General features: G+C 35.0%; 2 protein-coding genes across 6 annotated transcripts in view; one reads left to right on the forward strand and one right to left on the reverse strand.

The window, feature by feature from the left end:
* The window catches only part of RB1 (RB transcriptional corepressor 1), a 178,997-nt gene that overhangs the window by 54,879 nt on the left and 98,008 nt on the right, over positions 1-26,110 (reverse strand). The window lies entirely within an intron of this gene.
* LPAR6 (lysophosphatidic acid receptor 6) lies at positions 7,364-9,298 on the forward strand. The gene is made up of 2 exons (XM_047079748.1): positions 7,364-7,540; positions 7,780-9,298. The coding sequence occupies exon 2, from the start codon at positions 8,056-8,058 to the stop codon at positions 9,088-9,090; it is 1,035 nt and encodes a 344-aa protein (XP_046935704.1). The 5' UTR covers positions 7,364-7,540; positions 7,780-8,055; the 3' UTR covers positions 9,091-9,298.

The raw sequence follows: 26,110 nt of genomic DNA on the forward strand, positions 1-26,110 counted from the left end.
TTCCATTTCCAACATTTTTTATAAAAAATCAACATGGGGTGCCTGGGTGGCCCAGTCAGTTGAGCGTCCAACTCTTGATTTTGGCTCAGGTCATGATCTCAGGGTTGTGGGTCAAGCCCTATGTCAGGCTCTGCACTGAGCATGAAGTGTGTTTAATTCTCTTTCTCTCCCCCTCTGCCCCTCTCCCCTGCTTGCCCCCTCTCTGAATGAATGAATAAAATCAATATAGGTGAAGCTAAAGTGAAAGATGGTTGCAGTATGATTTTAATCTACTCTAAGAGATTATATCTATCATAATTTTAGACTATAGTGTTTCCCCAAAAAGGCCATATAGCAAAGAAGGATTTTCTCTGCTTAACATTCACCTAAGCTATGAACCAAGGTTCCTATTTTATGTCAATAAGAAAAAAAACATGATTGGACATCTCTAATTTGACAAAGAAGTACAAGGAACTGGGCTGGGTATTTAATGGTGAGGATCTGGTTTCTAGTTCTGCCTTCATCATTCTCCATTATTTAATCACTTTCATAATTTTAGACAAATCACAACTTCTCTGATTTTCAGTTTCTTGGAGACAATAATATACGTTCTTTCTACTGTTCAAAATTTGTATGAAGATTAAATTAGAAATGTAAGGTCTGGAAAGGATTTTAAAGATCTAGTTCAATATTTTTTTATAAATGTATAATAGAGAAGTTAAACTATTTGCTCAATGTCACATTAATTTTTAGTAGCACAGCTGGGATTACAAATCTAGGTCCCTTAACATCTAGATTTTTTTTACACTATATCTACCTGCTTCTAAAGTAGGTAAAAGACTTTTGAAAACACCAACCAACCTATGACCTTCTTTGAGTGCATTGTATGACCAAATTAAACCCTTATGCCCCAAAGCATACATTGTATGTGATGAATTAACTTCTAGAAATTTAGAGTGGAACTAATTATGTAGCATCCTTGAAAAAACTGGGAAAATCATCACTCAAATAATTTTATGTGTTTTTGGCTGCAAAAGACAACATTACTACCAGGCATGACTCTAGCCTTCAGGACTTAAAATTTAAAACTTTTATTCAGCTTAAAGTCTAGCCTTCTTTAGATATCATCTCCTCTGAAGGCCGTTTGACTGACTTGGTTGACTCTCATCTCTACTCTGTATAAATATCTACTATTATACTCTGTATTGCAGTTATTTCTTTGTTTTTAATCTTAATCGACTTGCATGAATAGGTCTTAAAAGGAAGACAAACTAAGTACTATGGAAGTATAGAAAACCAATTTATGAAATTGAGAGGTCTCCAAAAAATATGTGATAGGATTTTAAGAGGCAGCAATGAAGGAGTGGGGATCAGGCTGAGACAGGGAAAAAGAAGGAAGGGACAACTCAAAAGTTGGCAGTGATACATATTTACTGCCATGTATGCATGATACAAATTTACTGCATGATACGTATTTACATGTTTACTCAAGTTTTAAGTCTTACACCACAAACAACATTCCTGCTCCTCTAAATTTCCTTTCCCTGTTTGCTTGAACCTACTTCAACCACCATTTCCATCTACTGTTACTTTGCTATAAATCATTATTCATCACCCTTTACATCTTTCTTCTACTTCCACCCAACACTATAAGCAGGTTCAACCCTCTGAACTTGGGTAGATGACTCATGCTCCAGTAAAGAGTAACAAAAAGTACTAAGTGTCTGCAATAATGATAGAAAGGTAAACCACTTTCAAATGATATCAACACACTTACAGTAATACTTAATTGGTATAGAATTTAATAAGTTTTCTTGTTAGGTTAAGAGATCTTTTTATATACAATGAATATACTTCATTGTCATAAATTATAAATGTTCATTACTCAAATTAAAAGTTTTGCTCATGTCTGAACTTAAATAAAAATTTTATCATAATAGGCTTCAGAAGGCTCCAAAATGACAAAAACTTTCGCTTTTTTAATAAGTGTATATTTGAGGGGTGCCTGGGTGGCTCAGTCTGTTAAGCGTCCAACTCTTGATTTCAACTCAGGTCATAATCTGAAGGTTCCTAGGATGGAGCCTTGCCCATCAGGCTCTGGGCTCTGAGCTGACAGCACAGAGTCTGCTTGGGATTTGCTCTCTCCCTGTCTCTCTCTCCTCCTCTGGTAGCACGTACATACATACTCTCTCAAAATAAAAAAAAATTTCTAAAAATAGGTGTAAATTTGATATGGAAGAGAACATTGAAGAGTCACATATCACAATAAACATTTGATGCATTCAAAACAAGTTTAGAGTATTTTTCTTACATTTTAAAATTTCACTGTTCCACACTTTATTTTGAACTTGAACTTTATTTCAGTTTAAGTTTCACATACTCTCCTGTCCAATTGTTTTCATACACCACATATTCAATGTTATTTTAGGAATAACTCCAATTATGACCATCAAAACTTTTAATAAGAAAATACTTTAAAGTTGTGATCAATTTTATAGTAAGAACATGGCATCTTATTCGTGCTTTGGAAAGAAAAACCTTTTAAAGATGAATGCTACAGAAATACAAAGGAAAGTCTTTGTTCAATGTTAAATCTTTACAGTGTAACAACATGTTAACAAAATTCTTATATTATGAGACTCTTGGTGTAAGCAAAGAATATTTCTTGTACATATTTCTTGTATAACCTGTTTCAAAATTAGATATCCTTAAACATAAAGAATGAAAAGTGACTCCTTGATTTGTTATGCCTGAGAGTGAAAAAAACCAATACTTAAATCATAGTATTTAAAGAATCAGAATCAGGTATAGAAGCAGGAAGAGACCTCTGAGCAGTCCAGCTCCCTCAATTTTACAGCCAAGTAGCCAAAATCTTAGGAAGGTCAAATGACTGTGTAACAAGCTTCTCTGTTCTTTGCCTGTCCTCTTTATATAACACTTTCACATTTCCCTATTCAAAATTTAAAAAAATTACAGATTTACATTCTATTGCCTACATACACACTTCTGTACTTCGGTCATAAGGAACCTGCACTAGCATCTAATAGTCTTTTTCCTTCTAGTCTATCCATAGAGAAAAATTTTCAAAATATTTCTGAGATTTCCAGATATTTCAGAGAAATGGCCTGCAGGACTTGCTACTCCTTCAATTCTTAAGATCCGTGGTCTCTTATGTGTTTTTAGTCACAGTTTTATTTGAGAATATCATCAAAGCCACGGACCTAGTCCTCGGGGGAATGAATTAAACAGTAGTTTTAGATATGTCAAGGTCTTCAGGTAGAGATCCCTTACACTAGACTACCAAAATAGCCTCAGCATTAAACCAAATTACCACATATATTTGGACTATATTAATCTACCAAACCAACATACAGTATGTTTCTCAGAACCACAATTTGACATCAGGTGCTTTTCTTGAATTGAAATGAAGGCCAACGAGAATTGGTGTATGTTCTGCCACTAGAAAACAATCAGCAGTGGTCATTTAATTGTTCATGGTAAAGATTCACAATGTATTTCTGAGACAAAGCAAAAGAAAAGTTTCTCCCTTGACGCACGGCAATGTTTTCCTTCATTAAATAGAAGCGACATAACCCACTATGATTTCCTTTTCTCCCTTGCATCAAATGCAACTTCCCTTAGCCTAGATTTTTCTAACATCATTTCATATTCTGCCCTTCCTACCCTTCTCTCTTCCTGCTAATACTTGCCTTTTATTCTTTTACTAACATGTTATGAATTTGTGTGTTAAAGATTTTTTTTACCTTTTGCAAACACTGTAGTGTTCAAAATGAATAATTTTTAGAATGAAAATGACGAATGTATACAATAATTTCACATATCTCATATTCAAACTTTGTTCTATACGCTCTTTTTAAACTTTTAAAGTTTAGGTATAATTTACATATAATAAAACACTAAAATCTTAATGTTTATTTTCATCCGTTTTAAAATCAGCAGCACCTTTAAATTCTTTTTGGAAGCAAGAAGGGTAATATATGAATAAATAGTTGATTCACTCATGAGCTGATCTGTGACAGGCTGGCAGGGGGAAAACAGAAAAGGGTAGGACTAAAAATCAGAAGACAAGATAAGACATTATAACAATCATACAGATAAGAGTAACAAGGTTAGCCCAGAAAGGTGGAAGTGAGTGATCTTGCAATAAAGCCCAGAAAATAGGCTTGATGAAAACAAAGACAAAGTAAGAATGGCTGAGGAGCACACTTGACACACTATTTGTTTATAGTGGGTGTCTAATAAAGCTTTGTTTATTCTTTCAACAAACATTATTATGAGCCTATTTTGAAACAAGTCAGATTTGTTGCCTCCTCAAAGTCACAGTTGCAGAAATTTAGTCAAGAACTCAGAAGTTACCCAAATCCTTACGCTTCTAATAGTTAACTACCAGAATACTCTCTCTCACCCCAAAGAAAAATTAGTTACAAAACTAACTGATTTATACCACTATTGTAGTGAATCAAACATCTACTTTATAGGCTGGGTGGTTATTTAATTTGCTTCTTGATAAAATTAAAGTTTGAAAGTGATGACTTGTATAATGAGATTCACTACATCTCAAATAGGTGGCACATGTTATTTCTTCCCCGGAGAAAACCTCACGCAAAAAACGAGTTGATTCACAGACTTAACCTTCAGAAGTATACAAATCTCATATTAAAATAACAGTTTGGCCTGAAGCTATCAAATACAAAGTACCTATTAAATACACTCAATTCTCTATATTTATTTAACTCCCTTTGCAAGGAGTTACTATGTATTTATCAAATCTTAATCTAAAGAATTTTCAAGGTATCTAATTTCACTTTGGTTCCTTAGAAGTCAACATAAATATCTCGAAAAATCTAGCATTTGATGATCTTCCCTGAAGCAGACAGCCCCTCTGCTGTTGTTCTTTTTTCTGAACAGAAACACCTTTCAACAAAATTAAAGTTTACTGATATGATTCATTCATCAACAAACATGTGAGTATCTACTAAGGGTCAAACACTATATAAAAATTAGAAATGCAAACATATACTAATATACTGATAACAAAAAGGTTAATTCACAAATAGTGATCTATAAGCAAAATAACTCAAACAAGAAATGAACAGTTACGTGAATAAGTCTTGTAAACAAAATCAATATGTAGAAGAATATTCCAATATAGAATTAACACAATTTTTAACTCTTTGAGTAAATGCCATATTCAAAATGAAAGCAGAAGTAAACAAGGTCAGGGCATATGACTGCTTACTATTTCATTATTTAATGATGACTAAAGAGATAATCAAAGTAATAGATTACTAAGACACTATAACAGTAAAATTTTCTCCAATAAGACTACAAGCTTATTGGGCGCCTGGGTGGTTCAGTCGGTTAAGCATCATCTTGGTTTCAGCTGAGGTCATGATCTTACATCGTGAGATGGAGCCCTGCGCTGGGCTCTGTGCTGACAGTGTGGAGCCTGCTTGGGATTCTGTCTCTCCCTCTCTCTCTCTCTCTGTCCCTCCCTTGCTTGCTCTCTCTCTCTCTCTCTCTCTCTCTCTCTCTCTCTCAAAATAAATAAATAAACGTTAAAAAAGAAAAAGAATACAGCTTATCAACTACGTATCTTGTTACCATTCACCTGCTTCTTATATGAACACACACAGGCTAACTCTTTTCCATATCAATGCAATACACAAAGAATTTAACCCTTTAATGTTTAAATTTATCAATTATAAATAATACTCATTTTTTGGTGTCACTTTATTATAAATTTCCCAGTCAAAACAATAAAAAAAATAATACAATTCAGGCAGGATTCATCAACAAACAAAAGTTGCTAAACTTAATTTTATAATTAAAAGGGTATTAAAACATATTATTGCAACATATTACTCTCAAATTAGTTAAGTAATTCAGGAAGGAAAAACAAATCACTCATAAATTCCCTAAATTTTCAAAATTGATACTTGGAAAGAGTTTTGGCCCAAACTGAACCAAACTAGAAAATATCAACAGTCAGGGTACCTGGGTAGCTCAGTCAGTTAAGCGTCCTACTTTGGCTCAGGTCTTGATCTCACAGTCCATGAGTTTGAGCCCTAACAGTAAGTTCGAGCCCAGCATAGCTCACTGCTGTCAGTGAAAAGCCTGATTCAGATTTTCTGTCCTCCTCTCTCTCTCCCTTCCCCAGCCTGTGCTAACGTAAATAATAAAAACATTAAAAAAAAAAAAAAAGGAAAGAAAATAGCAACAGTAAAACATAACTGGATCTTAGCCTTTTCTGAAAAATGGTAATTTAGAACAAAAAAACCAAGTATGTGTCCAAAGGTTGTGTGGTATCTTCGATCCTGAAGGAAATACCATCTATATTCAATGACCCCCATCCTGCACATACTTTACTCCTCCAATTTATTTGGACTTTAAAAAATGAGTATCCTTCAAATACAAATATATTCAGAAACAACTCATAGGAGCTTTTAAATGAAGACAAAATCTGAACCATATTCCAATATAGTCAAAGTCATATTAAGAGGGGTAAGGTGTGGGCTAAGGGTAAGGAAAATAAAATTATGAACCTAAAATTTAGCCAAGTAGTATAACTTTTATTCTCCAAAACTTACTTCAATCAATTTAAGGAAGAAAAAAAGTTCATTTAAAAAGATGTAATTTAGCTCTGTGTGTAAAAAAGATTAATACCACACCAAATGTGAACATCCTTGAATGTATTGAGGAAAGTGGTAATTTAAAAACTGAAAGTGTTCTAAAATATTAACTCAATTTTATGGGAAAGAGGAAAGAATGTTAGAAGATTCCTTCATCAAAAATAAAAGAGATTCAGGATTGGAGCCACTCACAATCACACCAATTAAATCTTGAGGAACAATTATGGCAAAGAGAAGCCAAGACTGGCAAAACCACCACTGGGCAGTCAAGTCCTTTTTATCCCTAAAGATTAAATTTCTCCTAAACAGTTTTTTTAATGCTATATTAAGACACCACAAACAATTTAAATTTATAAATATATACTCCTATACATTTCTTGAAAACAAAGTCACATTCCCAACACAAAAGCAACCAAATAAGAGAAAAACAGGTTTAATACTGACTTCTTTCTTAATTTTTACTACCAAATACAAAGAAATAAGAGAAAGGAAAGAAAACTCTTTGTGAGGTGGCTAGCATCCCAGAAGGCATTTCTGCATAAAAAGAGTTAAAGGGCAAAGGCTCAGCTAAACAGCCAGTGACCATTTGCAAACCTCCTAGGTATATTCCCAGCAGACACATTATCAGATTAAAGGAACTGCAAACAAACGGCTGAAACCTTTCTTTGTCCAAGCCCAGCCTCTTCTTCCTGTGATGTCATATTACAAATCTAGCGAGCCTTTCTTTTCCACTTCAGAGAAAGCCCATCTCACAATACATCTGGCAACGGAGGAAAGGCTTCAATTCAGCAAGAGCTAACACGCTTAGGAATTTATTTCGGAAACTTTAAAGACTCTTCTGCTTACTACTGTCTGGAATCCACTTCAGGAATACCAAAAAGGAAAACCTTATTTAAAAGGAGCAAGAAGTAAGTGAGACCAAACTGGGAATGTTTAAGTCTCTGAAACTCTGCACTGAAAAGCAAAAAAGATTGCTAACTTTAGCTTAAATATTCTGGAGCATAAAGAAACAGTTCTGAAATATTCACTTTGCCTACTGAAATGCAAGTTTACCAGAAGAGTAGTTTTATTCCTGTTTCAAAACACCGCTTTTCTTTAAATTTATAATCTAACAGGCTGGCTTCACTGACTACATTTCTTTTTAAAGTTGTTCGTGGGCTACCTAAACCCTGGATTCATGGATTTTCTGGAAATCAGAAAATGAGAGTATTTTCCTGTTGAAGAACCAAGTGGAAAATTTACAACAACGAATTTCATGTTTCCTGTCGAGATTTCGAAGAAAAAGGAAATATTTATAAAATCACCCAAAGATACAAGGAATTTGCAAATACTCCAGAGGTTATAAAGTGGTCAGAATCTGAATACCAAAGAAAACTGCAGCAGACCAAAGGATTTAACACTGTAAACTGGACGTGCCTTTATAATGGTAAGCAATAACAGCTCCCAATGCTACTACGATGACTCCTTTAAGTACACTTTGTATGGCTGCATGTTTAGTATGGTATTTGTGCTTGGGTTAATATCTAACTGTGTTGCCATATACATTTTCATCTGCACCCTCAAAGTGCGAAATGAAACTACAACATACATGATTAACTTGGCAATGTCAGACTTGCTTTTCGTTTTTACTTTACCCTTCAGGATTTTTTACTTTGCAACCCAGAATTGGCCGTTTGGAGATCAACTCTGTAAAATTTCAGTGATGCTATTCTATACCAACATGTATGGAAGCATTCTGTTCTTAACCTGTATTAGTGTCGATCGGTTTCTGGCAATCGTCTACCCATTTAAGTCAAAGACTCTAAGAACCAAACGAAATGCAAAAATCGTGTGTATTGCTGTGTGGCTAACTGTGATAGGAGGAAGTGCACCAGCAGTTTTTTTTCAGTCTACCCACTCTCAGGGTAACAATGCCTCAGAAGCCTGCTTTGAAAAATTTCCAGAAGCCACATGGAAAACGTATCTTTCAAGGATTGTAATTTTCATCGAAATAGTAGGATTTTTTATTCCTCTAATTTTAAATGTAACTTGTTCTAGTATGGTGCTAAGAACTTTAAATAAACCTGTTACATTAAGTAGAAGCAAAATAAACAAAACTAAAGTTTTAAAAATGATTTTTGTACATTTGGTCATATTCTGCTTCTGTTTCGTGCCTTACAACATCAATCTTATTTTATATTCTCTTATGAGAACACAAACGTTTGTTAATTGCTCAGCAGTGACAGCAGTAAGGACTATGTACCCAATCACTCTCTGCATTGCTGTTTCAAACTGTTGCTTTGACCCTATAGTTTACTACTTCACATCGGACACGATTCAGAATTCAATAAAAATGAAAAACTGGTCTACTAGGAGAAGTGACTTTAGATTCTCTGAAGTTCACAGCACAGAGAACTTTATTCAACATAACCTACAGACCTTAAAAAGTAAGATATTTGACCATGAATCTACAATATAAGCTGCCTGAAATAAAACCGCTGGGACTTCACTGGGCACCTCTAAGTTCCTTCAACTGTGAAAAGTGTTTTCTTGGACAACTATTTCTCCGCCTTTGAAAGAAAATAAACATGTGGACATTTTAAAGTTATTAGTATAAAAAATTGTATTCAATGTGTTAACCATTAAAATGTATTCTATTCTGTATACATACCACTTTATTTTTCTGAGCCAGTTTGATCTGTTCCTTCCTCTTCATTAAAAAAATCCCTAAAAAAGTTGTTCAAAGTCTAAAAGTGACTGATTTCAATCATGTGGTGACCATGTGCACTGTCTGAATTTCTTAGCAATTTTAAACTAAACGAAGTGTAACATTAAATGTTTTAAAGTATTTAATATTTTTATTCAACATATATCTAATTTCTATTTGAATTTGAAGTGAAATAACTAATCATGTTTCTTGAACTGTAACATAAGTGAGAAAGGAGAGTAATTTGAAAGAGTGGGGAGTGTTTTTGAAAAAACAGCTAAAAATGTCTTCTGTAGACTAACAACACACTAACGCTATTTGGGGATCTATAACAGTTACACTTTCAGATAATATTTAGGATTTTGTCTTTGTAGGAAATTCATAAGAAGCATATGCTATCTCACTATATAGTACAGTATGCTTTCAAATTGTTATTTTGATCTATTCACTGGATATAATAGCACTCAATTTCAAAATAATATACACCACCAAAATTGAGAGGGAAGAAACTAACAAAATTGTTGTTTTGCTAAGTCCATTAAGAAAATACTACTTGGAGGTACATTTTAAAGGCATATTTATGTCATAATAAGTAACTTGTATATTAAGTATTTTAAGTCAGAAACACCACAGATAGTAAGATCGTGAAATACAAGACTCGGCACTTAGAAAGCGATAAATAAATACATTACTTCCCTTCCCTCTTGACCATTTAAAGCCAAATATTGAACAGATGAAAATATTATTTCCAGTAGGCAAAGTGTTATTGTATGTCAATATAATTTATAAAGTAAAAACATAGATCCGTAGGCAAAATGTTATTGTATGTCAATATAATTTATAAAGTAAAAATATAGTTCCTTATGTAAAAAGCAGGAAAACTACAGGGCCAAATTACTCAGTACAACTACATTCCATTTTCTTAAAGAAAAGGTATTGATTTGAGCTATAATTTAGATATTAAGCACCAACTACACTAAAACTTTTTCATTTTCCAACATATTTTTTTCTTTCAAATTCAAGCAGTTCTCCAAAGTTAACTAAAAAAGAATACTTTTTATTTGAGAAAAATGCACATAATTAAATTCAGCATTCAGCCTACTTTTTACACCTAATCTTTCACATCCTGAATACAACTTTGGAAAAATACCCTTAAAATTTAAATTTGATTTTTGCTCTTCTCTGGGTTTGGGCTACAATGATTTCAGACAAATCATTGTCACTTGCTAAATAAGTAATCCATTTTCAATAAAATAACAGTGGGAGATTTTCTTTAGGTAGCCATGGTTTCCTTTAGATAAACCAAAAGCAAAACAAATCCTTAATGTCTTCAATTGGCCCTGTAGTACCTCTATTTGATACCACTCTTCAGAAAATAAATAGACCTAGTACTCTTGAAAAACAACTAGTGACTTAAAGATGTGGAAGAAAGGGCAGGGAGGTTGTAACAGATTTCTCAGAAATTTTCTTGGCTGAAAGGTCTTGTGGGCAAGACCTCAAAGCATGGCTATTAGTTTAAAATACAAGCAAAAGAATGATTAGATATTTGTTGTTTCTGTGATTAACCCTCTTGTCAAGGGAGAAATTTTTGTAACCCTCTTGTCAAGGGAAAGATGAATCAAAGTTTTGTAGGATTTTTCGCAAAGTAATACCTAACAGATAAAAATATTAGTTTTCTTATCAACAACTTCAAATCCTGGGTAAATCCCAACTACATGGAGAGAAAGCATACTAAAGTTATTTTCCTTTTGTTAGCACTACACTTTCTGGTAAATTACATATTCCGAGAGTTTTCTCTTTTCCCTTTCTCCAAAAAACCTGTATTACTACAACTCTGAGAATTTTACTTTTTGTTACTCTAAGGTAACAGTGCCAAGCCCTCTCTCCCAAAGAACTGTACCCACTGTTTTCAACATCTCTATAAAAGAGTAGATGATTTAATCTTCTGTTCTACATTAATGCCCTTCAAAGGAACAGAAAATGAGAACATTTTTAAGGTGTAGAAAACAGCTCCCCAGGATCCTAATGATTGGTTCTAAACTCAGAAATGACTTTTCCAGAGAAAATAACAACTAAATAACTAGTTTACCAAAAGAATGTACAAAAATATATACATAGTATACATGTGTTCAAAATATTTAAAGAAACAGAAGACATTACTTTATCAAGGAGTTTTGACTTTGTATTCTACACTCAAGATACTGAAAGTATCTTATATCTACACTTAAGATACTGAAAGTAAATTTAAAGTATAAATCTAAATTACAGATACTGGTATTTAAAGATTAATCACTCAGTTGAGGAATATAAAATGGAACATCAGCTAACTTCACATCCCCAACTGAGAAACATTTAATTCATGACTCATATCTAGCTGGCAAAGTCTGAAGCAATTGTTTTTTGGTTCTATAATTTTGGATCCCCAATGAATGAACCAGATACTTGAGACTTCTGTCAATATATTAAGTTACTACTGCCTAACAGAATCTTTACTACCTCCCAACACCCTAACTTTTTTAGTACTTGCATGTCAATCCAACCCCAGATGCAAGTAAGGGAAGATGTAACTTGGTGTTCTTAGTTGTGAATTAAGTATATAGAAAACTTTATAAACAATGCTTACTAGTAGATGAATCTTAAGGCAATCCTAAGATACAATGTTTTTTAAAAAGCCCTTTTGGGCTGGAAATCAAATTATCCACTTATAACATGATTTCCAAGTAAAAGGGACTAATGGACAAACTTAAGGACCCAAAGTGTATTTGAAAAGACTAGAGTACTTAATGGTTGACAATATTACTTAATTAGCAACATTTTCTACAGATCAACATATACATCCTCCTACAATCACTAATTCTCAAATACCTATTTAATCTTTCTCTTTAGCCTTTGTGCCTGGTATCTACTACAGATTTTCTGACAGTCAATTTTATAAGAGTACAAAGAATCATCAGTTAAACATGGCAATAAATCAGGATAATAAGAGTATGAAATTAAGTTCAGGCCAACTTCACCATTAAGCCTTCCTCTTTCCTCCTGCTCTCAAAAAAGATTTATTCCAATAAATCTTTAAAAGGGTATAAAATAAACTCTCATCACAGTGATTTAAAGTGCTGAAAGTGGTCACAAAGTCAGAATCTAAGACACAGGACCCCAAAAGTAGAGATAATTCATGATTTTAATAATCATTTTCAAACTTAAACCTTGCCTTACTCATATAGAGTCAACTAATAATTTTTGAAAATGATTAAAATTTAAGTAAAGAGTTAGAAAGTGGAAAAATTTGTGTTATATACTTAAAGCCAAGTTACAGTTAAAAGCCATAGGGCGATGGTGCTAGTTCTGTTACTTTCCCATCAGAATGATTCCTGGTAAATTTGCAACTTAAAACTGAGAGAACCTGTAGGTCATTTGATACAACTACTTCACTTTAGGTTAAGGGAACTGAAGAATTAAAAGGTTAAGTAACTTGCATAAGGTCACATAAAGGTACACTAAGGATAAGAACTTGGATTTCCTGTTTGTTTTTGACTCATCTATTTCTTTAATGGTGGCAAGGGAAGTAGCACATGGAAAGGCCCTGTGGTCTGGTATACTGAAAGAACTAAAAATCAAAGTGGCTGTAGATATAGGGCTGAGACCTTACATGTACTTATAGGCCATAATAAAATCTGAGGAAATGTGGAAAAAGCCCTGAAGGATTTCCCATTTAGGAGAGACAGGATCAGATATGCATTTCAAAAAGATTCCTCTGATTAGAGGGTAGAGATGCATTTGTCTTCAACAAAAAGAAAAACAATCACAATAAGAGATAAATTTATTTGGTTTAAACTTAGAGTTGTTACCCTTTATTTTAATTATGTTTTTTACCTTATTAATATGGTAAGAAATATTAAAATCATTTGAGATGATAGTGATGAAAGATGGGAAGAATATTTTAATGCCATCATTTTGCAAAATTAAATGAGCAGCCCTTGTGGAGAAACTGATACATATTCATACACTGTTCACGGGAATACAAAATGATTTGATCTTTATGGATGGGAATGTGGTAATATCTCACACATCTCTCTCTCTCTCTCTCTCTCTCTCTCTCTCTCTCTCACACACACACACACACACACACACACACACACACACACACACTCTTACCCTTTGAGCCAGCATTCTCACTTCTAGGTATTTACCCTGAAGACATAATTTCAATAATGTAAAAATATATATGTACAAAGTACAGCACTATTTGAAATTATAAATATTGGTAACTACTACAAGTCCAAGCATAGAAGACTAGTTGAATAAAACTGTAGCACATATACAATGTAGTACCATGCAGCTGTAATGAAGAATGAGAAAGAGCTCTATGAACTGATATGGAGAGATTTCCAGAAAGCATTACATGAAAAAAGTTGTAAAAGAATACACATGGCATGCTACCTGTGGTATAACAAAAAAGCAAAGTAAGAGGGCATACATATATTTGCTTATTTTTACAAAAAGAAACACAAGAAAGATAAACCAAAGAGCAAGGAGTAGGGGTGAGGAACAGCACAGACAGGATATTGAAAGCTATGACACTTAACTGAGTGTAAGACTTTGGGATGCATGTTAACATACATTAGGAATCAGAAACCCTTTTCTTCAAGGGTCAGATAGTAAAGATCTTAGGCCTGCAGGCTGTACAGTCCTGTTGCAACTTCTCAACTCTGCACTACTGCACAAAACCAACCACAGACAATATGTAAGTGAATGAGTGTGGCTGTGTTCCAATAAAACTTTACAAAATGAAGTGGTTGCCTGTGGGCTGTATGTGCCACTTCTTGTTCCACATAGTCAAAAAACTAAAGCCAACAAGAAAGGGAAAGAAGGAAAAAAAAAACCCCAATCATCCTAGAGCTACATCTGTATTAGTGCATGGCACATAATCGGTCTCCATCATCTGTTAAATGAATGAAAAAGTTCTATTCAAAGATGGACATGAGTTCTAGTCAGGGTTTTCCTACAAACTAGTATAATTTTAATCATTGAGCCTATGTTGACCTCTTTATCTTAACTAAGGGTTTTGGACTAGAGAATATAAGGTCCATGCCACACCTCATGTCCTGTTTCTCATTCGTGTCAGTTATGATTTCATCCACTCTTTACTTTTAATAACCACTGTCGCCACTGTTACCGTGTTATATTAGGACTATATCGCAATATTCCCCAAAATATAATCCTGACGTACTCAATTTTGGAGCTTCTTTTCTGTCTCCCAATTAAGATTCCTCCTCATTGGTCTACTGCATGTCCTGTGTTCATAACTCTCATCTTGTAGGCATAAGATACACTACTTGCCCCACCCCCCACCAGTCAATAAAATTCACTCTGGCCCTGATAAAATCCTTTTCATCCTACAAGGCCCAGTTCAACTGCTAAAGAAAATCTTTGATAATGCTTATTGTCTCTATCGCTTATTTGGTATTTTTGCTAACTGCCTTTCTTAGTTATCTCTTTACATGGTCTGATCTTCCTGATACCTCAAACTCCTTGAGGAAAGGGATTATGTTCTGTACTTCTTTGTATTCTCTATAGCATCTAATGTAGGTTGAAATAGAGGGGGTAGAGATTGGAAGGAGAGGGCTTAGCGTTAAGAACAAATTAAATATTATTTGCCCGTGCCAAAGATAAATTTTTTCCTTTCATGTTTCTATTTTTATTTTATTTTTTTTTAATTTTTTTTCAACATTTATTTATTTTTGGGACAGAGAGAGGCAGAGCATGAACGGGGGAGGGGCAGAGAGAGAGGGAGACACAGAATCGGAAACAGGCTCCAGGCTCTGAGCCATCAGCCCAGAGCCTGACACGGGGCTCGAACTCACGGAAGTCGGACGCTTAACCGACTGCGCCACCCAGGCGCCCCTATTTTTATTTTTTTAATTCCAGTATAGTTAACATACAGTGTTAAACCAGTGTCAGGTGTACAATGTAGTGATTTGAAGATTCATTTTTAATAATGAATATATTTACTTATATAGTACCTACGCTGGGTATTTATTAATGTAGTTCTAATAAATGTCCTATACCTACACACAAACATGTAAAGAAAGTAAAGACTGCCTCTTGTATCATCAAACCTATGTTTGGTTCACTTAATCCATCAAAAGCTCAAGGTAAAGAGGCAAATTATCCTTTGTCAATACTATAATACAAAAATTCAACTCTTGCAGCTATCACCATAAACTTGATTTATCAATCTTAAACTGTTACTGTTGAATCTCCACCTTGAGTGAGGTTATAGAGTTGTTAAAAGAAACCACTCTGTTCTTGACATTCTTTATGTATCTACAGATTTCTCTTTTGGAACAACTATCTAGGCCTGTTGTATCCTGGAGTTTTTCCCCATTTTTTTTTTCTCTCTGCATTCCTGTTTAATTTTTAGCTCCCATAATTCACCTTTCTTGGATTTCTTTTTTACTTTGCTGAAGTATATTCTCTAGTAATTTTATTTCAAAAAGGATAGTCAAGACGTAAATTTTCTGAGTCATTACATGTCTAAAAATCGTTTGATTTTACCCTCCTGTCTGACCTGTAGGTCAGATACAGAATTCTAGGTCATCAGACATCCAGTCCTCCTGCTAAGAACTTTGATGCTGATCTGGATCTCATTCCACTGTAAATAACTGACTTTTTTCTTGCTGGAGGCTTTTATAATTTTCTCATTACCTTTGGAATTCTGAATTATTCACCAAGATATATCCACACTCATTTATCCTGCTTGGATCTATGAATATTTTCCATTGAAAGCCTTCAGGCTTTTATTAGCTTTGGAAATTTTTCTTCTATTTTAATCTGGTCTTTCTTTTGGGAATGGATATTGAACTGAGGTTACCCAAAAAATACCAAAATAAGGGCAATATAACCTTGCAACACAATAATTTGATGCATTTTTAAGCAGAAATACCTTTCCTATTCTTTTTTTTCCCCTTCAAATCTGTTATAGAAGTCTAGATTTACCTAATCTTCTGCTCTGTTTCTTTTGTAGGCACCATCAGGTAGCTGTAGGGGGTGTGTGTGTGTGTGTGTGTGTGTGTGTGTGTACACAGAAGTTAGTGTGGAGCCAGACACGTACTTGTACAGACTGTGTACTGCACAAAAGCACAGGGCTTCAGCATAAAGTTTCATACCAAACCAGGGGTATCTGTATCCAGACGGGCATCTTTTTCCAATTCATTGGCACAGAGGAAGGTGCATTTTCCTGATTTTTATAGGCTCGCATGGCCTGAGGTAGGGGGGCCAGTCCAAATGTTCACGGACCAGTGTTCTCAAAATGTAGCAGCCAGACCAGCAACATCAGCATTGCCTGGAAACATGTTTGAAATATGAATTCTTGAACCTGACCCTAGAAACTTTGGTGGTGTGCCCAGCAATCTGTACCCTGTGTTTTAAAAAGCCCTCCAGATGATTCTGATGCATGCTCAACTTTGAGGGCCACTGGCAGACAGTACTTTAAAAAACTCTCCTGATTACTGCCTTACTCTCTGTATCTGCTACTTTGAGCTTGGAGGCTCAAACTCCCACTTCTACCAGACCCTCTTCTGTATGTATTCAGAGCTGTAGTTTTCTCTACTTTGTTGTATCCGTCAGTACACTCCTCATTTACTTTTTATCCTCAAAACTGAATCAACCCAACTTCTCTCCATAGATTTTCTACTTTATAGTCTCAATACTACAGGATTTCACCCCAATGTTTGTTTTTTGTTTCTTTTCTGTAACTTCTGGAGGGGTTTTGGGGGAGAAAGGGGTAAAGGTGTATGGTCAGTTTGCTATTTTGAACCAGAAATATTCTCATTTTTAAAACTACTGCACAATGTAAGTTACACAAGAAAAAGTTATACAACTTACTGTTTTACTGCTGCTAAAAAATAACATGCAAAGGGCTTTTTCATCAAAATGTAGCAAATCCTTGTATCATGAACAATATAACTTTCAATTTATTTTCTTTAAAAAATACTATTTTAAACCAATTATTAATTGTTAGATCATATTTTAATAGGTCATAAAAACCTATGAATCACTTTATTATAATTCTTTATTTTATTTTTTTTATTTTAAAAAAAAATTTTTTTTTTCAATGTTTATTTATTTTTGGGACAGAGAGAGACAGAGCATGAACGGGGGAGGGGCAGAGAGAGAGGGAGACACAGAATCGGAAACAGGCTCCAGGCTCTGAGCAGTCAGCACAGAGCCCGACGCGGGGCTCGAACTCACGGACCGCGAGATCGTGACCTGGCTGAAGTCGGACGCTCAACCGACTGCGCCACCCAGGCGCCCCATAATTCTTTATTTTAAAATAAAGAACTTTTATTTAATTACAGGAGTACAAAATATTCACATTGGACTAAAATTTAGGCTTCCCAGGGAAAGGATTTTATGTATAGTACTTGTCAAAAGAAGTTTATTTAAATAAAAATGAATATTGAAACAGTGTGCTAAAAATTATACCTTTTGGAATGTATGTTACATATGTGATTTTTGCTGATGGCCAACATAACTGGTTTCAAAACTGTTGGGCAGGGGCGCCTGGGTGGCGCAGTCGGTTAAGCGTCCGACTTCAGCCAGGTCACGATCTCGCGGTCCGTGAGTTCGAGCCCCGCGTCAGGCTCTGGGCTGATGGCTCAGAGCCTGGAGCCTGTTTCCGATTCTGTGTCTCCCTCTCTCTCTGCCCCTCCCCCGTTCATGCTCTGTCTCTCTGTCCCAAAAATAAATAAACGTTGAAAAAAAAAAAAAACTGTTGGGCAAAAAATGCTACATTTTGTGTTGTGATCTCATAAGACTTCTTTAGACTGACACACACATAATTTTGATATAATCTTAGCTACTTAAGAGAAGGAAAAATATGGGCATGTATTCAAAAATAGGGACAATGATAAATGGTCTGTAAGAGATTGTAGAAAAAGTTGTTCCTACAGAAATAATTACGAAGGTCAGATATATCATTTTTGCATTATCATGGCAATCTCCATCCACCCAGGCCATTTATTCTTCATTTGAAACTGGACTGTGGGAAAGTTTATTTTCAGAAGACTTTAAATTTGTGAGTTAGATCCTAAAAGTACATGGTACTGAAAGTGTGCAGTATGCCTGTTACAAAGATAATAAAAAAAATGTAAACTTTTGCACTATTATTATTGGAGAGAGCATGCATGTGCAAGCTGGGGAGAGGGGGAGAGGAAGGTGGGGGAGAGAGAGAGAGAGAGAGAGAGAGAGAGAGAGAGAGAATGAATGAATGAATGAATGAATCCCAAGCAGGCCACACATTCAGCACTGAGCCTGAAGCGGGGCTCAATCCCACGACTCTGGGATCACAAACTAAGCTGAAAGCAAGAGTCAGATGCTCAACTGACGGAGCAACCAAGGTGTTCTGCAGGAGTGTATATTTTTAAGAAAAAGTTGGTATTTTCAAGATCTCAGTATTGGATTAGGGAATCCAATGTTAATTTTTGTTTAGGACTCATGTATTAGTAAAAGATGAGTCATTTTACTTTTCCACCTTTCTCATTTTTACTGTTTAAAAGAAAAAAACCAAAATGACAGAACTTAAGTTATAGAAACTAGTGTTACTTAGTATGTAAATGAAAACTTTTAGATAATTATCTTAAAACATAGAAAGGGCAAGATAATGATCAGATATTAACAAAAATAACAAGTTTTTATTAATTTATTAGTAAGGATATAAATTACCAGATATTAAACTCCAAAAAGGAAATAAACTTAAATAAAAGATAGCAAGACAGATTTATGTTAGACTTTGAAAAATTCTTAGAGTATTATCAAATCTTAAAGAGAAATTATCTTTTATACTTTAACAGAGGCAAGAAACACTGAAACTCAGCAAAAAGAAAAAAATTTTGAAAGAGAAACAAATCCAGCTGTTTCCTACTCTACATTCCCTTATGTTCTAAATCCACACTTATAGAAAGACACCATAGATACTTCTGATATTTGGCTACTGCTGACAATAAGTAAATTAGTAAAACCACAGACACAAGGGCTACTGACACACATTTTGTTTTTTGTTTTTTGTTTTTTTTTCTGACATGCATTTTGAAACAGACTAGATTGTGACAGTTCAGAGTTCTGAAAACATGCCATAAATATTTGGAAAAGATAAATGTCAAAAAGTTGGTTCTATTTTATTATGAAAAGTAACTGAGCTTAGATGATTTAGGAGTAAACGTCCTAGAGTGTTTCCAAAATTTTACTAAACTTACTATTATTAATAGCCTCTTATTTTTCTGGAGGAATTTAGAAACTGTATTAATTGAAATACATATCTCATAAGGTATTTCTAGTTTTTGTTGTTTTCATATCCAGATTCCAGAACCCTTCCTCGGTATTATAGTCAGGATATGACTATAAGCTTAGAAACTGAAAATTCTAAGATTATATTCAAGCAATTTTCTAGCCTCAGGACCTTGCAGAAAACGCTCTGAACAACAGTACAATTGCTTCCATTTCCACAGGTTAATAAGTACAGAGGATCTTTCTGAGCTATTCTTCTACAATTGCTATCTCCCTTCTTGTTTGTACTTGAATAATGAACTAACACTGCCCTCGGGTAATTACTGACATGATTCATAACTAAAGCAATATGACAAATTCCAACTGCAGTATAATAGTGAACACTGCCCACATTTAACAATGCTGGAGTTCAGTTACACCTTTTTCCCTCTGAACTTTTTCCACTTTGAAAAGGCAATGGGGGAAGGCAGCGCCTCAGGAGAAAAGCTCTACATACATTTCGTAAGTGAGGATAAACAGATCTAATACTGTTTAACTGTATTCTCAGTTCTCTGTTCTTAAAAAAATCACTGTATAGAAGAAAGGGAATGAAGGAAACTAACAACTGTGCTGTTTCTAAAATATACCACTCTCATAAATGTTCATTTATTCTGCACATTAACTCTGAAAGATAAATATTATTATCCCTGTTTTATAGACAAGGAAACCTGAGATGCAGCGACATAACTTGTTCAGAATCACACCAAAGTGAGTTACATAGTATCTCTGAACCTTCGCTTTCCTTATCTGTAAACTAGGGATAGTTTCATTTACCTTCTGTGAAAATTAATTGAGAGCTGGTAACTCCAAAGCCCAGGTTCCTCCCACTACAGCAGAGTGACACAGAAAGAAAGATACAAACACAAATAAAACATGAATAAAGAAACTAATCACAACACTGAATATATCCAACAATAAACTAATACACACCATAAGACAGCACAGAGGTTAAGAGCACAGTCTCCGGAACCAGAGAGCCCAAGTAAAATTCTGTCTCTGCCATCAACTTAGTTTTGTGGACCTGCAATATAATGAATTCCAACTGCGGTATAACAGCAAACACTGCCCACATTTAACAATGCTGGAGTTCAGTGACACCGTATAAGGAAAAGGTTCTCAATTTTTCTGTGCCTTAGTTTCTTCACCTGTGAAATAGTGATAATGATAGCATCTATTTCACAGAGTTTACAAGGTAAATGAGTTAACACATTTCAGCACTTTTAATAGTGCCAGTAAGAGCACACATGCAAGTAGTATCTATTATGATTTCTACACTGAAATGTTAAATGCATAAGTGAGGATCATTTTGATGCAGGTCTGTATGTGATCAGGAAAAATTCTAAAGAATTAAGCCAGTGATGAGCTTTTTAAAAGCACTGCTTCCTAAAGCAAGTTTCTATGAGTTATACTTAAGAGACATTTCCGAGTTGTTGATTTTTTTTTAATGTCCCCAGATTTCTTTAGTCCCTTGTGCCAATTCATGAACAAGTAAAATGTACAATATTGACAATAGGGGAGAAGAGAGAGAGACATGAATGGGCAAGTCTCTTCCAAAGTGAACTCTAGCCATTACTCATGTGTGTCAGAGTGTTCTAAAGATTAAAGAAGGAGGCAAATGCAGAGAGAAAAGAATAAACTACATGGTCAAACATGGGATGCAAGACTAGAAGGCACTTAAGTGAAGGTTTAGGCAAGGAAAGATTTTATGTTTAAAACCATAAATAGATCTGGATCAAGAACAAGAACTCAAGCTCACATCAGCATTTAGTACAGGAGAATACTTGCATTGATTGGTAACAGCCATCTAAGTTACATTGGATTTTCCATTTACTGTTTTTTAACATATAAGGAACAATATAAAAAACCATTTCATGCTTCACTGATTCTTAACTATGAAGAAATAGAATTATTTTACTAAATTGAATTTATATTCATAGATATTTTTAAGCAATCACCTATTCACATTTCAGTGGATAATTATTCAGATGCACTAAGTATCCTTATCTTTGCGCTTTTTCTGGAAATCTATATTTTTTTATTTCTCTCTAGAGAACTAATAGAAAACAAGGCCGCTATCAAAAATTTTATTTTTAAGATACTGCATTTCTTTACTTTCCCTTTTCAGGCTCTACATTTGTTCATTCTTATAGAAGACAATAGGCATACCTGGAATCTTTTATTAAAAACTGAGAGAAAACTCAGTTCTAATATTTCGGTCTATTAAAAACAGATTTAGCTTTCCATTTTACCTCATTTTTATCCCTCTCTTCAATCTCCTTGAAGGTTGATCCAAATCCCTAATGTTATCAACCCTAAATTATTATGGATTCTAGTAACATGTTATATTAAAACCACAGGGCACCTGGGTGGCTCAGTCTGTTAAGCATCTGACTCTTGATTTCAGCTCAGGTTATGATCTCACAGTCATGAGATCCAGCCCCGCATCAGCTCCAGGCTGGGCATGGAGACTGCTTAAGATTCTCTCTCTCTCCCTCTACCCCTCCCCAACTCACATGCGCTCAAGCACGCATGTACAATCTCTGTCTCAAAAGCAAAAAAAAAAAAAAAGGCCAGGGACCATTTCCCATGTCATTATATATTTCACAGGGACAAGTACAATTCCTTTAAAATATCTGATGTACAGAATACCCAGGTATGGCCCAAACAGAATTGGGAAAACACGAGCTGAAGGAGTATAGGGAAATGAGATCACTACGTAACCTTTTTATGAAAGAAAACTTCCTTCAATATTTAATAAATTATGAAGCAATCTAAAGGAATATGAATATACACTCAGTATTAGCAAATAATTCTTAACATTTAAATGGTTTTATAGAAACAAAATATCTGAGCTAGAAGGAGGGAAATATTTTGGTCTATCTCAATTTACAAAGCACGACACTGAAACAAAAACATTAACTTGCATATGGAAGAGTTAGAACATAAAGCCAGGTCATCTGATTCCACGTCCCACTTTAGGCAGGCTATCTCTCACTGGATAAGTGTGGTTTGCTCCACACATGAAAGAGTTATCTGGCTATGGTAACTGTTTGAGGAATAGTAGGAGTAAGGCTAGGAAAGGCCAGATTACCACAACCAGGGAAAAGAGGTTAAATTTTTCTGAATGGCAATAGGGAGCTATTATTGGTTCCTACACTGGGGTGTGGCATGAATAAGTATTTAGGGATATTAACTTGGCACCAAAGTTTAAATGGAGGTTAGTGGCAGAGCTGGGAGACCAAACAGGTGCATATAATAAATTAAATGTAAGAAATAAAAGATCTAAGGAAATTTAAATGAAAATAAGATTTTAAAAATAGTAAGATGAATCTAAGAGACATGTACAATTTCTTTAAATTTGCAAGATTCTGTATCTAACTACAGAGAAAAAGGAAGGAAGGAATACTCAGTCTTTAAGCCTGGATGACTTGAAAAGTAATGTAAAAATACAGATTGGTAAGAAGAGTTGTATTTAGAACAAAATGAAATAATTTCAGTTTTGAATAATGAAGTCAAGTCTCTTAAATCTTAGAAGACTACTAGTTATGGGAGTTAAGGGCAAGAAATTAGGAACACACTGGGTCAGAGTGAGAAAGGTTAAAGCCTTAGCTATATGTTCAGAAAGAATCAGATTTTCAAAAATTAAAATGTTTTCTCTTAACCAGCAAAGAAAAAGTAAATATATGGTTATTTTAAGTAACTCATGAAGTGCTTTTAAAAACCCAACATATGGAAGTTCTAGCGTCAGCAATCAGACAACAAAAGGAAATCAAAGGCATCAGAACTGGCAAAGATGAAGTCAAGCTTTCACTTTTTGCAGATGACATGATACTATACATGGAAAACCCGATATACTCCACCAAAAGTCTGCTAGAACTGATACATGAATTTAGCAAAGTTGCAGGATACAAAATTAATGTATAGAAATCGGTTGCATTCTTATACACTAATAATGAAGCAAAAGAAAGACAAATAAAAAAACTGATCCCATTCACAACTGTACCAAGAATCATAAAATACCTAGGAATAAACCTAACCAAAGATGTAAAAGATCTGTATGCTGAAAACTACAGAAAGCTTATGAAAGAAATTGAAGAAGATAAAAAGAAATGGAAAAATATTCCGTGCTCATGGATTAGAAGAATAAATATTGTTAAAATGTCAATCCTACCCAAAGCTATCTACATGACATTCAATGCAATCCCAATAAAAATTGCACCAGCATTCTTCCCGAAGCTGGAACAAGCAATCCTAAAATTTCTATGGAACCACAAAAAACCCCGAACAGCCAAAGTAATATTGAAGAAGAAGACCAAAGTGGGAGGCATCACAATATCAGACTTTAGCCTGTACTACAAAGCTGTAATCATCAAGACAGCATGGTATTGGCACAAAAACAGACACACAGACCAATGGAATAGAATAGAAACCTCAGAACTAGACCCACAAAAGTATGGCCAACCAATCTTTGACAAAGCAGGAAAGAATATCCAACGGAAAAAAGACAGTCTCTTTAACAAATGGTGGTGGGAGAACTGGACAACAGCATGCAAAAGGATGAAACTAGACCACTTTCTTACACCATTCACAACAATAAGCTCAACATGGATGAAGGACCTGAATGTGAGACAGGAAACCATCAAAACCCTAGAGGAGAAAGCAGGATAAAACCTCTCTGACCTCAGCCGCATCAATTTCTTACTTGACACATCTCCCAAGGCAAGACAATTAAAAGCAAAAATGAACTATTGGGACCTCATCAAGATAAACAGCTTCTGCACTGCAAAGGAAACAACCAACAAAACTAAACGGCAATCGACGGAATGGGAAAAGATATTTGCAAATGACATCGGACAAAGGGCTAGTATCCAAAATCTATAAAGAACTCACCAAACTCCACACCCAAAAAACAAATAATCCAGTGAAGAAATGGGCAGAAGACATAAATAGACACTTCTCTAAAGAAGACATCTGGGGGCGCCTGGGTGGCGCAGTCGGTTGGGCGTCCGACTTCAGCCAGGTCACGATCTCGCGGTCCGTGAGTTCGAGCCCCCGTCAGGCTCTGGGCTGATGGCTCAGAGCCTGGAGCCTGTTTCCGATTCTGTGTCTCCCTCTCTCTCTGCCCCTCCCCCGTTCATGCTCTGTCTCTCTGTGTCCCAAAAAAATAAATAAACGTTGAAAAAAAAAATTTTTAAAAAAGAAGACATCTGGATGGCCAACAGGCACATGAAAAGATGCTCAACGTCACTCATCATCAGGGAAATACAAATCAAAACCACACTCAGATATCACCTCATGCCGGTCAGAGTGGCTAAAATGAACAAATCAGGAGACTATAGATGCTGGAGAGGATGTGGATAAATGGGAACCCTCTTGCACTGTTGGTGGGAATGCAAACTGGTGCAGCCGCTCTGGAAAACAGTGTGGAGGTTCCTCAAAAAATTAAAAACAGATCTACCCTATGACTCAGCAATAACACTGCTAGGAATTTACCCAAGGGATACAGGAGTGCTGATGCATAGGGGCACTTGCACCCCAATGTTTACAGCAGCACTTTCAACAATAGCCAAATTATGGAAACAGCCTAAATGTCTATCAACTGATTAATGGATAAAGAAATTGTGGTTTATATATATAATGGAATACTACTTGGCAATGAGAAAGAATGAAATCTGGCCTTTTGTAGCAATGTGGATGGAACTGGAGAGTGTTATGCTAAGTGAAATAAGTCAGGCAGAGAAAGACAGATACCATATGTTTTCACTCACATGTGGATCCTGAGAAACTCAACAGAAGACCGGGGGGAGGTGAAGGGGGGGAAAAATTACAGAGAGGGAAGGAGGCAAACCATAAGAGACTCTTAAATACTGAAAATAAACTGAGGGTTGATAGGGGGGTGGGGAGGAGGGGAAAGTGGGTGATGGGCATTGAGGAGGGCACCTGTTGGGATGAGCACTGGGTGTTGTAGTGAAACCGTTTTGACAATAAATTTCATATTAATAAAATACACAAGATTTCAAAGATTTAGAATGGAAAAATAAAAAAAAAACCATAGAATATTTTCCATTATAGTAGCATGGCTGTTATATAAATATAATACATGGCATCTTAGTATTTCATTATCCTTACCCATATTTTTAGAAAAGTGTTATATATGACTTAATCATTATCTTACAGTTCACTCACTTTCCTGAGACACAGCTCTCAGAAAAATGTACCTCTTTTAAAAAAACAATGTCTTGTGGTAAATACTAAAACCTTTGTGTAAAGTGCATGAGAGGTTAATGATCTACCATACAAATATAGAACAGATATCCTTTTTGGCTTTTTCAGAGCCACAGGCTTTTCTGCCTTTTGTGTTCACTTCCTGTCAAGTTTGGCATTTCAAAAGAAGCTTAAAAATTTGTTTGTAAGTTTGTTATCAAATTGGAACTCTAAAAATATAAGCCATTCATTATAACTATATTGC

Source organism: Lynx rufus, unplaced genomic scaffold, assembly GCF_022079265.1.
Source record: "Lynx rufus isolate CCGP_SWC_20201006 ecotype Redwood Valley unplaced genomic scaffold, mLynRuf1.p SCAF_1, whole genome shotgun sequence".
Taxonomy (NCBI): domain Eukaryota; kingdom Metazoa; phylum Chordata; class Mammalia; order Carnivora; family Felidae; genus Lynx; species Lynx rufus.

Coding starts and splice junctions, on each gene's coding strand:
- LPAR6 (XM_047079748.1), top strand. CDS start 8,056: ATGGTAAGCAATAACAGCTCCCAATGCTACTACGATGACTCCTTTAAG.